The 15,444-nt window shown below is 34.1% G+C and overlaps 2 protein-coding genes across 2 annotated transcripts; one reads left to right on the forward strand and one right to left on the reverse strand.

The window, feature by feature from the left end:
* Nucleotides 1–6,214: 6,214 nt before the first annotated feature.
* On the forward strand, nucleotides 6,215–9,537 carry LOC111019026 (reactive Intermediate Deaminase A, chloroplastic). Its single transcript, XM_088117333.1, has 5 exons — nucleotides 6,215–6,499; nucleotides 8,329–8,369; nucleotides 8,489–8,562; nucleotides 8,722–8,771; nucleotides 9,288–9,537. Exons 1-5 carry the CDS (start codon nucleotides 6,331–6,333, stop codon nucleotides 9,383–9,385), a joined length of 432 nt encoding a protein of 143 aa, XP_087973459.1. The 5' UTR covers nucleotides 6,215–6,330; the 3' UTR covers nucleotides 9,386–9,537.
* Nucleotides 9,538–11,298: 1,761 nt separating this feature from the next.
* Nucleotides 11,299–15,158, reverse strand: LOC111019041 (uncharacterized). The gene is made up of 3 exons (XM_022295333.2): nucleotides 14,557–15,158; nucleotides 13,510–13,638; nucleotides 11,299–13,141 (listed from the first exon to the last, which is right to left on the reverse strand). The coding sequence occupies exons 1-3, from the start codon at nucleotides 14,992–14,994 to the stop codon at nucleotides 11,588–11,590; spliced, it is 2,121 nt and encodes a 706-aa protein (XP_022151025.2). The 5' UTR covers nucleotides 14,995–15,158; the 3' UTR covers nucleotides 11,299–11,587.
* Between the last annotated feature and the right edge of the window lie 286 nt (nucleotides 15,159–15,444).

Here is a 15,444-nt window from a genome sequence, read left to right on the forward strand (position 1 = left end):
CAATAACGATGCATTCCATATAATTTATTTTTCTAACTTCTTAATTTCTCCTCCTAATGTTAGAAAATTTGTCTCATTAAAATGACAATCAACAAATTGTGCAGTAAACACATCATCCGTAAAGGGTTCAAGATATTTAATAATTCATAGGGAATCAAATCCAACATATATTCCTAGCCTCCTTTGAGGATCCATCTTATTACATTGTGGTAGAGCAATTGGAACATATACTGCACATCCAAAAATTCGCAGATGGGAAATATTTGACTTTTGACCATAAGCTAATTGTAACGGGGAATACTTTGATAGGCTACTGGCCTAATGCGTGCAACTGACGCTGCATGCAAAATAGCATGATCCTAATTCAGATATAGGAAGCTTAGCTCTCATAAGTAATAGTCTAGCAATTAACTGCAATCACTTTATAAATGATTATGCTAAATCATTTTATGTATGAAGATGAGCTACAGGATGTTCAACACTTGTCCCAATTGCCATGCAATAATATTATTAAATGATTGGGATGTAAATTCACCAGCATTATCAAGACGAATTTTTTTAATTGTATAATCAGGAAACTGTGCTCTTAACTTAATTATTTGAGTAAGTAATCTTGCAAATGCAAGGTTTCGACATGATAATAAGCACGCATGTGACCATCTACTAGATGCGTCGGCCATGACAAATATTTCCGGGCGAATGACGTTGGACGTTGCTGCGGTTGTTCGGAAGGACAAAGCGGCTCAACCAGAGAGCCAAGAATGCGGCTAAGTCGTCTCACTTGAGAATTCCGGAGTCGGGCTTCGCAGCAGCAAGGACTTCTTCTTCTCCAGCATATTATGCCGCTGGACTTGTGGTAGAATGGAAGTAGGCCGTCTCTGACATACCTTTCTTCTTGGCTCTATTAGGCTGTGGGGCCTGTCTCTCAATTGAACCCATACGTGATGGTCAACTTTTGTATATTGATTACGAAGCGCCAAGCGTTGGTACTTCGCGAAGAGTTCCCGGGCACACTCCGAATGGTACTTCTCTTTCGAAATCTCGTCGAAGCCGTACAACTCTTCATTCCAAGGAGTGTACTCGTCGTAAACTTGGCCATAAATAGGAAGGCCGGCGATTTTCTTCAGGTCGATTAATACCATAAAATATCTAAAGGGTCCCCTGGGTGGATTTATGGGTCCACATATATCACTGTGAATTCTTTCTAAAAACATAAGTGATTAAATCCCCACTTTAGCTGGTGATGGTCTAATAATTAATTTGACTTGAGAGCAAGCATCACATGATAATTCATTAGACAGAAGAATCTTCTGGTTTTTCAATGGATGTCCATGTGATTTCTCAATAATTCTTCTCGTCATTATAGACCTAGGATGACCCAACCAGTCATGTCAAATAGTAAATATATATGAATTCATGAACTTTAGGTTCATTGTTGCATATGTTTCAATTACTCGTAATTTGTATAATACAATCCAGAAGATAAAGCAGACAGCTTTTCTATCACTGTGAATTCTTTCTAAAAACATAAGTGATTAAATCCCCACTTTAGCTGGTGATGGTCTAATAATTAATTTGACTTGAGAGCAAGCATCACATGATAATTCATTAGATAGAAGAATCTTCTGGTTTTTCAATGGATGTCCATGTGATTTCTCAATAATTCTTCTCGTCATTATAGACCTAGGATGACCCAACCAGTCATGTCAAATAGTAAATATATATGAATTCATGAACTTTAGGTTCATTGTTGCATATGTTTCAATTACTCGTAATTTGTATAATACAATCCAGAAGATAAAGCAGACAGCTTTTCTAGTATACATTTTCCATGTGAGACAGTAGATATAATATAGAGATACTCAATATTATTCTTTTTATCAGTCTCAATATGATAACCATTGCAACGTATAACTTTAAAACTTAGCAGATTTCTTTTTTATTTACTAGAGAACAATGCATTATCAATTGCAAATTTTATTCATCTAGGAAAAATAATATTTCCTTTCCCTAAACCTTCAATCAAGCTTGCAGAGCCTGATATCATATTGACTTTTGCTTCCAGCATTGTTAATTTTGAAAAATATTTTCTACTTTTCAATATTGTGTGCATAGTTGCACTATCTGCCAAACATATATCTTCATTATTCATTCTCTCGTTCGAAGAATTCATCATCTCTTCAGGAGATTTAAAAACATTTGTAACATCCAGATATTTCATATTTAGAGGGTAAAAGACTTATTATCTTGGTATATATGCAAAGTTTGTTTCCAAACATTCTTCCTCTTTTTCTTTAATGAGGTTTTAAAAGTTGCACTATAAACTTGGATATACAACCGGTACAAGAGTAATGCCCATTTATATCATTCACTTCAGGGAATGATTTTTTAATACTTTCATGATCTCAACATTTGCCACAATGATCAATTACTACCATATTCATTTCAAAGAATAATGGTTTGGTGAGATTCATGAATTTTCATAAAACAACTGGTTTATTTCTTCAATCACAAGAAGACATGATACAAATCAATTTGTGATATGCATTTCATGTCATCTTTCTTGATATTGCTACTTTAGGAGCATATATCATATATGAATGTTTTCTTTGACATGTGCTCATTACTTTAAAATCACTAATCACTTGTTGATTTTAAGTTTTACAACTTCAGTGCATTCAATCAAATTGAGCATTTGTTGTTTCAAAATCATGCAACTTCAGGTGCATATTGATCAAACTTTGCCTTCAAACATATATACCCAATACGAATCTTCAGGATTCATGGCATTCACATGGATTTCATCCATGACAATTATTTTGACAATTAATGTCATAACTCTACCACTTTGTCATTGGTAAAACTTTCACAAATATATATTAAATATTTAAAACAAAATATAATTTACTAAATATCAAAACAAATAACGTACCTTTCGAACCTACCTTTAGGCGCCATACAAAAATAGCATAGGCTCGTGTTGATAACGCGTTGTGAAATTGAGAGACAAAACAACATACTTAAAACAATAATATAAGAAAATTATAAAGTAGAGATAAAAAAAATAATGGTGAGAGTTCTTTGTTCTTTTTCACCCTTAGGGGTTGTTTGTTATTCGGGGATGTAGATGCCCGGCATTTCAGATGCCTGGAATTTTATATGTCCAACATCTTCAGATAGCCATGTTTGTTTCGTAGGAAAATTTATTAAGGATGTCCGGGAATATTTGAATAGATACGTTTGTTTTGTAGGATTTGTTCTGGGAAATGTGTTAAATTTATAGAATGTTACAAAAATGTCATCACGATTACTCATATAATTTATAAATTCATTTAATATAATAGATTTATTTGAATTAATTTAATATTTTGTTCTTTTATATGTTGTCTTGTAGAGCAAATTAATTTCTATTAATTCAATATATATTTCATTTTCAACTTTAATATTTTTCCAAAAAGGCAATCATATAATTGGTATTACCTTGGGTAAGATCATCATATTATTTTTTTTAAGAGGAAAAATATCATAGATATATTGGTTGTAAAAAAAGTTATTGCTTTAAAATTATATATTTATGATAATAAATATTATTAATAATATAATTCCTTCAAAATATTAAAAATAAATCAAGATATTATATAATTTAATTGCAGTTAATTTTATACGTAAATGTAATGTACAAATATACTTAATTGCATAAAATTGATTATTAGACAATGAATCCATTAATTTATTTAAATTATAAATTTAAAAATAAAATAAAAACTTTTTTGAGGAAAAATAAAGAAAATATATGAAAAAAATGAAGGGCAAAAATATAAAAAACGGATGCCCTCAATACACGAATCTTGGATACCCACATTTCAAAAGAGCATCCAAAACTCGTTAGATGCCTCCCGTACGGGCATCTTAGGATACTCGGACATCTTCATACATTCCCCGCAAAACAGACGTGGAAATCCAGATGCACATTCAATGGAAATCTTGGATTCCCAGATTTTTAGAGGTGGCATGAACTTAATGGCGAACGAAATACTCCTCGATGAACAAGGAAAATAAGATGGGCATTTAATATTTGATTTATTATTTATAATATAATTCAAATTTTTGCTACAATAATTGAATTGGACAACTTATACGACAAATAAGGACAACAAAATAATGCATTAAAAAAGTAAGAAAAGAGCCTACACGTGAAAATAGTGTGAAAGTGAAAACATAGTTTAAGATTCTTTCTTATCTTTGTTGTCAATATCAAGCAATGGACCAGATTTGATCAACCTAATCCCAAGCCACGTTTTTTAACCTTTGAACTCAATTTGATGTAACAATAATTTTTACTCCTAAACTTTTTGTTTCATCAATTCGTAGGTTTATTTTCAATAACTATTACAACCCCTACCACAAATTTTAAAAATTATTGCAATTTATATCTTCTAATAATTTTTTTTTATTTTGCTGGAAAATATATTCTTATATGTATCAAATGAATCATAAAACATGTATTTTGTATAAAATTTATAAGATATTGACAAAAATGATACTAAAGCTTATTTTATTTTTTCTTGAAATTGGCATGTTTTTACGATATCTAGTCATAGATATTGTACTGTATTTTCAAAACTTAATTTTTATAAAATTAGTAAATTTTTTTGGAATTTTTTACATTTTTTTGGTTAAAATTATTGACTAAATTAACAGAATTTGAATAGGGTGTAGAAATTGTAACTCTCATCTAAGTTTAGGGTTTAACTTAAAAATATTCAAAGTTTAGATGAAACTCGTTATTATTATTATCATCTTGAATGGATAAAAATCCAAATAATTGAGTGGCAGATATTTATTAAAAGGACAAAATTAGCACCAATAATTGGCATGAGCATAGCTACAAAAATGGTCGAAATCGATCCGATTGAAGGCTCAACGACCGATGGCCACCACGTGGTTCTGGCAGGAACTTCATCTTCAAAATTAAGCCACTATTAAATATTTGGTTCAATTATAAATCCAGTTAGGAAACACGTTTTTTTTTTTATCTAAACGCACTAAAATCTAATATTTAATATTGTAACCGCCTCTGAAATTTAAAATTTTTAACTCAAATAGTCATATATGTGTATCGGACATCATCACATTGGATGATTAGATAGGGTTGACACAATGGTGATAGAGAATGGATATCAGTAAAGTCGGACAGAAAAGTAACGTCCTAAAAGAAAAAGAAAATGGCTGCTTTAGAGCTTTCGAACTTCAAAAAGACAGACAAAAAAGAAAAAAAGAAATATGATTAAGAATGAAAAAGAGAGGAAGGAGTTGTATAGAGTATGAATTATGGAAGGAGAAGATGAAGAAGAGAGGAAACTAAAGAGAAGTAATGGTTGTATTAAGTATTTCTTGTGAATGACATATGACAAATTTGTATTATTTTTTCATGATCTACAAATGATACTTTTTCTCCTTTGTTCTTTAATCCTAGTAGTTTCAAGTAAATTTTTATTAAAATATTGAATAAGTTTGTTTTTTTCTTTATTAAATATTAAATAGTTTGGTCCATATCTCCATATTTTAATAAAATTAAGTATTTCATTTTTCTAATCAATAATGACTATAGGCAATATTATACAATTGTGGAGATCATATTTAGTATCCCGTTGTCCCTAAATAAAATCTACTTTTGAAATATGCACGTCAACATATATGTTAAGATGTCCAAGCATGACATGTCTTGTACATTTTTGAAAATTGGCGTGTAGTTGTGTCCGTATTCTATACTTCTTAAACCTGGATCTTAATATCTAACAATTTAGGGTCCGTTTGGTAACGTTCTCATTTCTTGTTACTCGTTTTCAATTTTATTACGAAATCTAAATTTTTGACAAACTATTTATGTTTCTTGTTTCTCAAAGTTTAGAAAAACAATCTCAAAACTCTATAGAAATTTTGAAAATAACAAAAACAAGTTTCTTGTTCTCATTTCCAATTTGTTCCAACATAAATAAATATTTCGTTTTATCATTCTTGAATCAATAGATGTTGAGAGCCATACAATTCTATTTTTCTTTATAAAAAATAAGGAACAAAACAAACGAGGAACGTTACCAATCGCGAGCTAGTTTCTCGTCCAACTCCCTAGAGCATAATAATGCAGTGGACCCAACACCATACCGGTGCAAGATTTTTCTAATAGAACTAAATTTATAATTAAACCAAAATTTGAAGAGTACAAACCATCCTTCCTCTCAATAAAAAGGGGTGTCAATGAAGCACTTTAGTTGAGGCAGCAATTCAGTGAAAACAGTAAGAGAAGAAGAAGAGAGGAGGAGAGAAGAGATGGCTTTGTGTGCGGCTCAGAAGTTCCACATTCCGGCGTCCGACGCCGCTGCACCGCGCGCCAAGGCGCTGTCAGCCGGCGCCGCCGTGTGGGGGCGGCCGTCATCAGTTTCAACCGCTTCAAACCGCCAAATGTCGTTCAAATGCCTTGCCGTTGCCAGGACTGCACGTACGATCCCTTTTCTCCTTGGATTTCTGCTTGGTTTATGAGAAAATTGAAACAGAACGTACGGATCCTTAACCTTACTTCATGTTCACCATTGTTCTTTGCTCTAATTTAGGCCCCGCTTACTTGAAGGAAATAAGAATTAAGGAATAAAACAAAATGTAATTGTTGGAATGGATCCACCTCAATAATCACTCAGTCTAGTTACATTTTTCTCTTACCAGCTGATTTATCATATTGTCATTCTTTATTATTTACGTTACAATTTTTCTTTGTGTCTTATAGATCAATAACTTTTTAATTAATTGGTATGTGACTAAAGCGAGCATAGCTCAGCAATAATTTATATATATTCAAACTAAGAGATCGTGAGTTTGAATCATTTCTCCAACAATAGTAACCCAAATAGTATTTTTACAAATTCAATTTTATGTCTAATCAAATTGGTTAATTAATTTAAGAAAAAAATGTTGAATAACAAAATATTTCAAAAGATCCATTAAAGGAATGAGTCACACCGTACCTTTTTTACTAGACTTTGTTACTTAGGCAAAAGAGAATGAAGAATGTCTTTAGGTCAACTTTAACTCACGGATCCATTAGAAATAAAATTCAAACTGGACCAATTAAAAATTAAATTCAAACTTTAGTGACAAAAATTATGGTTTTTTAAACCTGTGGATCAAATAGAAACTAAGTCCAAACGTGAAGGATTAAAATTTTATTTTAGCCTACTAAAGCTGTTGCTAAGATTAACACTTGATTTGGAATTATTCTGACTACTAAAATAATTGATGTTAACTACATTTTCAAAAGAAGTAAATTAGTATATTATTTAGTAAATTAATACTCAATTGGTGTGATTTAGTTATAACGACCAAAATAAATATAATATTTCAATTATGCATAATTCTAAACTTTCGTTCTAAGATAATTATTTAAATTTTTATAAAAATTACAAATTATATACTAAATTATTTGATAAAATATTAAGAAAAACAGTTGTTATAGAAAAAGTTGTATCGAATAAAATGTTATTTCTATTTAGGAAAAATTTAATTTAATTTAACTACATTTAACTAAAGATTCCTTGACGGGAAAAATCTCCGAATTAACGTGGAAAAACTCCAAACCGGATAAAAAACCACGACCCACAAGGAAAAAACAAATACTGCTCAATTAACTAGAGCTAGTATACTAGGCTTAAATATTTCAATTGGGATGATTAAAACTCAAACCCATGAGCTCCTTTTATAGTAGTTGGAACACATCTCGTCCTTGTACTTTTCCGATGTGGGACAACTTCTAGCACATGGAAACAATCCTTGGACAACTTCAATTCCAATATTTTACCAAAATCCAATAAAGATGGGATATCTGTGTCTAATTACTTGTGTGCTTTTTCTATTAAAAAATATCGAGTAGGAAAAATGTTGAATTGGCATCAATTAATCGAGATTTCCTTGGCTTCTTCATCTTAACGAGAAAGTTAAATGAGATTGTTTTGAAACAATTCCAAAGGTTTGGGTTAAAATTAAACTCTTGAAATAATAAGGGTATAACTGACCGGACCCTACTATAAAGTTCAATGGTATAATTGAAACTTGTCGTACCTCACTTGACGGAAGAGTAACAGAAATCTTCACTTTAACAGAAAACTTTGATGGAAGAGCAATTTTGAAACCAATTTAAAGTTAAAAGGTAAAAATGAAAGTTTTGAAACTATTATTAAAATTTATCTTGAATCGTAGAGATATTTTGTTTAAACTAATATCTTACGCAAGTCGTAGGTTCGAACTCTCAGGTGTTTTTTTATGTTATAATGCAGACAGGGGAAATGATCTCAGATCATGTTGAAGACCAAGCTCATCAGGTATGTAATATTTCCATTAGATTATGTTGGTGATTTTATTATTATATACTTGTACCTCATTGATTTTACATAAAATTTCCTAAGCTTCAAAGGCATTGAAATTATTATGCAATATGCAGGCCCTAAAAAATGTTGGTGCAATATTAAAAGCTGGAGGTGCTGACTATACTTCAGTTGTTAGAACAACTATTATGTATGAACATTTTTCCCTCTTCCCTTGCTTTACAATTTCTCTTTTAATATATGAAATATGGTTTTATGCCTTGTTAAGATTAAAAAAAAAAAAAAAAAAATTGTAAATTTTATTTCAAGTGATTTACAGTTGTTCTTTCTTCACAATTCTTTGTTGCAGGTTGGCTGATATAGCAGACTTTGCCGTAGTAAATGAGATTTATGGTCAATGTAAGTTCTTTTGAAACTCAACCTCTTCCTATTGGTGTTATTTCATGGGTATGAATATCAAATATTCGAGATTTAAATGTTTAAGATATTAAATTATCCGTGTTTCATAGTAATTAATATCCAACAATTAACAGTAAGTTTAGTTGGTGATCTGAAAATATAAATGTGGAAATAAGGAATTTAAAAACCGATTGTATTTATATTTTTACTGTTTTGTTTGGTGGTAGATTTGAAAATTGAATCTCTATTTTAAAAATTGTTCTCGATTTAAAATATTACTAATTAATTTTTTTAACATATATATATGTTATAAATTTGTATAATTAATATTTTACAATATTATATAAACTAGAATATGTTATGTTACATATTTTTTTAATTTTAATAGGAGTGAAATGAGTTTATAATACGAAATAACATATTAATCAAAATTTTTATATTTTTTTAATGTAATTCTGCATTTTAAAGTTTCAATTTCAAAATAGTATAAACTTTACCAATTTTGTTTTGGTGCAGACTTTTCACACCATGCTCCTCCAGCTCGGTCGACATTTGCGGTGGGGGCATTGCCCAAAAATGCTAAGATCGAAATCGATGCAATTGCCGTGATTTAAATTTTAAACTATAGTCTAATTTCAAAGACCTAGTTTTCAAGATAACATTATAAATGTAATAAGTTGGAGAAGAACACCCCAAACTCAAATTTCATTTTGAATTTTGGTTGCTTTCTTGTCACAACATTATTGTAATCACTTTATCGCTCTCATCAGCATGCTTTTATTATTCGGGTAATAATGGTTTTTTTATTACAAGTGTGAATGGGAGATTCGAACTTATAACCTCTTGATTAGACATAGATGTTAATTACCGCCAAGCTAACGTTGATATCAAGTAACAAACACGTTTGGTATGAAAATTTTCAATATAATAGAGAATGAGACATTTAGGCCTTTTCCAAGAGAGTATTGTTTTTTAGTACTCTTTTCAAAACCTATATTTTCTAATGCTAGCTGACATCGTCCTGTCTCTCTCCTATTGCTCTTTCTCGCTCTCGCTTTCGTTCTCGATCTCTCCCTCTCACTCTAAAAATGGGTTGGTAACTAGGTGATGTTAGCAAAAATTCAGAAAATATTAGTGGAGGGGCAATGAAGTTATTTGATTTCTAAGTGATGTCAGCAAATGCTGAGAAAACTGTGTAGGAAGCCTTATCCGATTTTCCCTGAAAATTTGATGTCCATTGAAATGCTCAGTTTCTATCTAGCCGCCATGGGGTTATGGATGGGTGGATTTGACATTATACCAAGGAAGGATTTTATTCAGTGAGGAGTGGTTATAAGGTGGCTATGAGGCAACGCATTCTGTCATCCTCTTCAAGTGAAAACAACAAGGAGGCCGCATGGTGGAAGAAATTACAGAAGATTCAAGTCCTGCCTAAAATTAAAATTTTTCTTTGGAAAGTTTGTAATAATTGCATCCCTAATATGGTGAATTTAGGGAAGAAGGAATGGATGGATGCATTACCTTGGTGTCCGGTCTGCCTAAAGAAGGAAGAGTCGATTGATCATGCTCTTGTTGGGTGCAAAAGAGCAAAGGCGATCTAATCGTAGTTGAGTCTAACTCTTTGGAGGTTATTAAAATCCTTCAGGGAGCTTATTGGTTTGATGAAATTTCGTTCAACCACATCTTCAGAGAGTCCAACATAGTTGTACATTTTTTGGCAAAAGAATCAATTTCTGTGGAGCTTCCGTGTTTGTGATTGAATGATTTTCCAGTTAGTTGTTTTAGCCTTTATGGCAAGTTAGTCCTTTCTCCTACCCTCCACCACCTTTTTCTTTTCATATCACCCCATTTTGGCCTTTCATTTTCTTCTTACCCACTTAATTCATATAGTTTTATTATTATTATTAATATCGAAGAAGTGAAGATTCGAACTCACGACTTTTTTATTGAAGATAGATACCTTAAGCTAAGCTAAGGTTGGCATAGTTTGATAAACCTTTTTTACATCTTTGAATTGAAAAAAAAAAAAATTAATAAAAAACTGTCAACATTTGGTAGTGCAAGAAACATTTTGAAGAGATTTACTAAAATCACAAAAACCAATATTTAAACTCAGGGAGCAACTAAATTAGGAACAAATCACAAATCATAACCAAAATGGTAATTTAGCAAAAATTTAACCCTTCTTAAAACCTTGATGTTTGATGCATTTGGCAAACACCAGATCCCACCCCATCAAACCAATTTATCACCCCAACCAAGATTCCACAAAAGCTGTTATCTCCACATTTGGTAATATCAGTTAAAATCACAGTTGAAGTGATGTCTTTGAAAACCAATTTAAATTGATTTTAAATTTTTCTAAAATCAATTTTTTAATTTGCCAAACATGATCAACGAAAATCGGGTGATTTTGGTCATGCCGCCAGAATCACTCCAACTATAGAGCAGTCACCTTACCCTGTCAACTACAAATCATTCTATTTCTATTTCCACCATCTTAAACCTGAAATTTTCAGAAGGCCCATTCTACACAGCAAAATTATAAATACAAAGATGAGAATGAACATGACATCAATCATCCACATGAATTCCATTTCTTTCCCCACCTCATGAAGGCCCCCTCCATGGCTGGCTTCTAATTTCTAACAGATACTAAGACTACATTACTTTAATCACTAATGGATTCCAGTGAAGTTAACTGAACAGAAAATTGAATCATACGAGCGTACCTAGGAATCGCCAGAAGCCAGTTCAAAGCTCCCTTTGTAGAATATGAGCATCTTCTATTAACAGAAATTGAATTAATAACACCCCTAGATCTTCTGCTTCAGGACCTGGCGCAATTGGACCTTATGGCTTTCCATCCTTGCTTCTAACAGCTTTGCCTTTAAACTGCCCTTGAGCGTGTTGCGGGGGATGCATCCTTTCTTCCCTCGCGTTGTATGAGCATTGCCTGAGTCGGGAGAGCTCCATTGTCCTGCTAATTCTGGAGGACTTATTCCGCTTCTCACTGAACCCCCGTCTGCAGATAAGATACTTGCACTTGATAATCTTCCATTTGAGAGCCTCCCATTTATGCCCTCGAGCGAGATTAGTTTGTACCCTTCGTTGTTCGAGCATGATTTCCAAAGCCGTGCAATGGATGATATCTTCTTTAACTGCTTTGATGGAACTGAGCAGACTTCGCTGATTGGCGAGTCTCCACCTCCATTTCCTTCCCATTCTGTCCCGCTCACCGAAGCATTACTCTCTCGATGATTCTTCTTGACACATGCAATACTCTCTTCTGGGGAATTGCTTGAGCCCTGATCCTCTAGATGACTCACAGTTTCCCACCCACTCTCATCTTCTTCTATATCACCGTTATGAGCAATATATGAATTGGAATGCCTCTGGATGGCAATCCTATTAGTCACTGTAGCTTCGAGACTCGTGGTTTGGACTTTGGAAGCATGGCTAGCAGGGCTGTAACCAACACACTGTGAAATTTCCCTCTCATTTGATTCTCCAAAATTAACATCTTCAAACACAGAGAAGATATCATCCGGGTTTGAAGGTTCATAAACAAATTCCGTGACATCTTGAATATTCACAGAAGCAGCAGCCTCTCTAAGTAGCAGTGCTTTTTTCATCTCTGACACATCTGGAGTTGCACTCCTCGACCTCAAGAAGTCTTCAAGATCGGCTACTAGATTACGCATCTGTGAGTATTTTTCTTCAAGTGCCACCTTGGCATCGACTAGCTTCATTTGAACACGTTCCTCACGCCAGACCTCAGCCATCTGTAACATTCTCCGTTCTTCTTCCACTTCCTCTCTCAACTTCATGGATTCTCTCTTCAAAGCATCTATTTTTGCCTTGTCTTCACCAATTTCCTTTGCTAGTTCATCACATACTTCCTCAACCAAGGATCTTTCTTTCCTTTCTTTTTCATAGTCTTGCATAAACCGCTTTGCAGATAGCTTAGCATCAGCCAACTCATTAACCAGTTTTGAATTGATAATTTCCACCCGTTGTCGGGTTTTCTTTTCTCTGTTCAACTCGGCCGTTATATCATCAATAAATGCCCTTACTTTCTCATGCTCTCTGCTCCGCCACAAAGCTTTTTCTTCACCAACTTTCCTCCAGAAGTATTCAAGCTTCTTTTTTGAGGCATTACGCTCAGCTTGAAGTTCCTCAATCCGAAAGTGGGCCTGCTCTAATTCTGATTCAAGTGCAGACATGGCCGAAACAGCACCAACTTGTTGGTCAAGGAGCCTCACTTGGTTGTAAATCTGACGTGCCTCGACTGGTGTTTTCACGAACGCAGGTTCCCACTTTGTTGCCCCCTCCATTGCTGAGTTTGAATATCGAAACGAGGGCTCAAACTGGAAGTGCAAACAATAAGTTTATCAAACAGGATTACAAAGTCACCAAGTGAATATAAAAAAGACATGAACAGAGTAAGTACTATGTAGAAAATCTTATCTATTATCACTATTATTGTGATAAGAACATCTTATGCGTTATTAGTTACTAATAAATTTCATTCATCCTTAACTAAAATTTAAAGAAAGTGAACATGCAAATGACATAGAAGGGATTTACTACAAAGGTAGAAAGTCTTCTATGCAATATATTAACACGCCTAGTGAATCTGGTTTGTTAAGTTCACAAACTGACAAAGATATCCAGTTTCTCTCATGCTATCTAATGGAAGCCAAAATATTAGAATTATTTTTATCAAGTGTCAAACCTTGCACAATAGTCCATTTCTTGAATCAGAGACAAAATGCGGACCATGCAATAGATCATTTGCTTCAGAATCAAATGCTATCTTATCATCACGAGGGAGAACCGGAGCGTCAAACTGACCAGTGTGAGGCTGAAAGGAAAAGTTTCAAAGAAAAATAAATAAATATAGTTGAGGGCTAAAATCGCAATTGAATTATTGAAGTTTGATTTGGTTCAACCACAAGGTCAAATAGGAAATTAGGACTACATACCCAAACTTTTGCAGCAAACAATAATATCTGTCCTAGGCAACCAATCAAGAGTTGGATAAAATATGTCATTGACATCCATGCATCCATCCACAGTATCTGGTGTGCTGATTAATCTAATTGCTAGACTTCACATTGTTTCAAGCAGCACAAGTAATTTAGCCAACTTGAGTTAGGGTTTCGCCCCCAATTAAGACGAAAGCCAAGCCAAAGAAAGCATAAAATTTCCAAATGCATACAGAGGATTCAAGTTTGCATAAAGAGAGTATTAGATTCATCATTACCAAAAACCCTAGAAGAAGACATGGAGATGGGCATCTCGAGAATCAACTTATTTTATAAGACACAATCCAGGACATTTCATTAAAACAATGAAATATCCAAAAACAGAGGGAGGAAAGCCTCAACCCACAGCTAAGGAAGATGAGTATAAAGCCCTACAATTAGCCTCTAATTTAAAATTTAATACTATGGTGTTCATCTGAAATACGGAAAACTTCTTTACAGAATCAACTCTGAAAGCCATATTTCCACTGTAATTAATGTTTGCCCGTTACGAAAAAGATTCGTGACTAAATTCACTGTGCAGATCAGAAAGAAAGCTTAAACAAACAGCAGCAGCGAGGATCAAAGTCATATTCAAATTAAAAGCAGCAGCACCATCCCAAAGAATCAAACTCCAATTCGCTACAAATTACTACAGCTTCAACTCCACCAATCCAATCGGATCAAAACTTTCGATGCAGAACCTAAACGAACTTCTCAGATCTGTGAAAGCGACAAAAGCAAGCGAAAAATACCTGAAACCCTAGGAGGTCCTCCCTCCTACGCAGGCCATTCCTCCCTTCACTAGCGACTGCCTCCTGCAGTTGCAATCTCCAGATTCCAGCGGCGAGCTTCCTCGCCGAAACAACGGCCTCCCTTCCTCCTCCTTTACTACCTCGCCGACGACCTCTCTGGTTACTCTCGTGAACGGACTTGTTCTCACTCTCCTCAGCCTCCTCAACTACACTGCTACCACCATCCCGCTCCTCGATCTTCCACTTGAGCAACGGCGTCTCCGGCCGGCTCCGCTTCCCGACCGGAGCTACAACTCTTCTGAGACGGGCCGGACTCCGGATTCTCCGCCTCGTCCCCCGACCGGAACCCGGCCTGTAGTGAAGATCCAAATCCGGGAGTTGGTTGAGTGTGGCCGGGAATGCCGCCGAGAACTGAGCCTTTGCAGATACCTTCGTCATGTCCGGCAAGACAGCGCCATTGAGAGAGAGAGAGAGAGAAGAAATGGTTGTGGTGGATTGGGCGTAGAAAAATGGCGGAGGGAAGTGGAACTGGAAGAGCTCTGACTATGGAGGCGTGAGCGACGAAAGAGCGGTCTCAGCGGATTTAGTTGATGATGGTGATGGAGAAAACGACGCCGCTCAGAATTCAGATATACGCTCCTACCGTATTATACGCTCTCAGCACCTCATCGTATACGCATCTCTTAAGCTTAAAATATCATATATATATATATATATATATATATTTTAATTTGCAATCCCACACCTCTCACTTTGACTTTTTAAATTTTTGTTTAATTTTTATTTGGATAAAACTTAGGTGCGGATGTATTTTCTACTCACCATTATTAGAAATAAATTGACAAGGAAAGAGATTAATACGTAAAAGAAAAAAGAGAGATGGTAGCA

Source organism: Momordica charantia (genome assembly GCF_013281855.1).
Source record: "Momordica charantia cultivar OHB3-1 chromosome 10 unlocalized genomic scaffold, Mcharantia_2.0 BLBB01000010.1, whole genome shotgun sequence".
Taxonomy (NCBI): domain Eukaryota; kingdom Viridiplantae; phylum Streptophyta; class Magnoliopsida; order Cucurbitales; family Cucurbitaceae; genus Momordica; species Momordica charantia.

Coding starts and splice junctions, on each gene's coding strand:
- LOC111019026 (XM_088117333.1), top strand. CDS start 6,331: ATGGCTTTGTGTGCGGCTCAGAAGTTCCACATTCCGGCGTCCGACGCC. Junction 8,370..8,488: donor TTGAAGACCAAGCTCATCAG/GTATGTAATATT, acceptor TGCAATATGCAG/GCCCTAAAAAATGTTGGTGC. Junction 8,772..9,287: donor AAATGAGATTTATGGTCAAT/GTAAGTTCTTTT, acceptor GTTTTGGTGCAG/ACTTTTCACACCATGCTCCT.
- LOC111019041 (XM_022295333.2), bottom strand. CDS start 14,994: ATGACGAAGGTATCTGCAAAGGCTCAGTTCTCGGCGGCATTCCCGGCC. Junction 13,639..14,556: donor AGGACCTCCTAGGGTTTCAG/GTATTTTTCGCT, acceptor TTTTCCTTTCAG/CCTCACACTGGTCAGTTTGA. Junction 13,142..13,509: donor GAAATGGACTATTGTGCAAG/GTTTGACACTTG, acceptor TTGCACTTCCAG/TTTGAGCCCTCGTTTCGATA.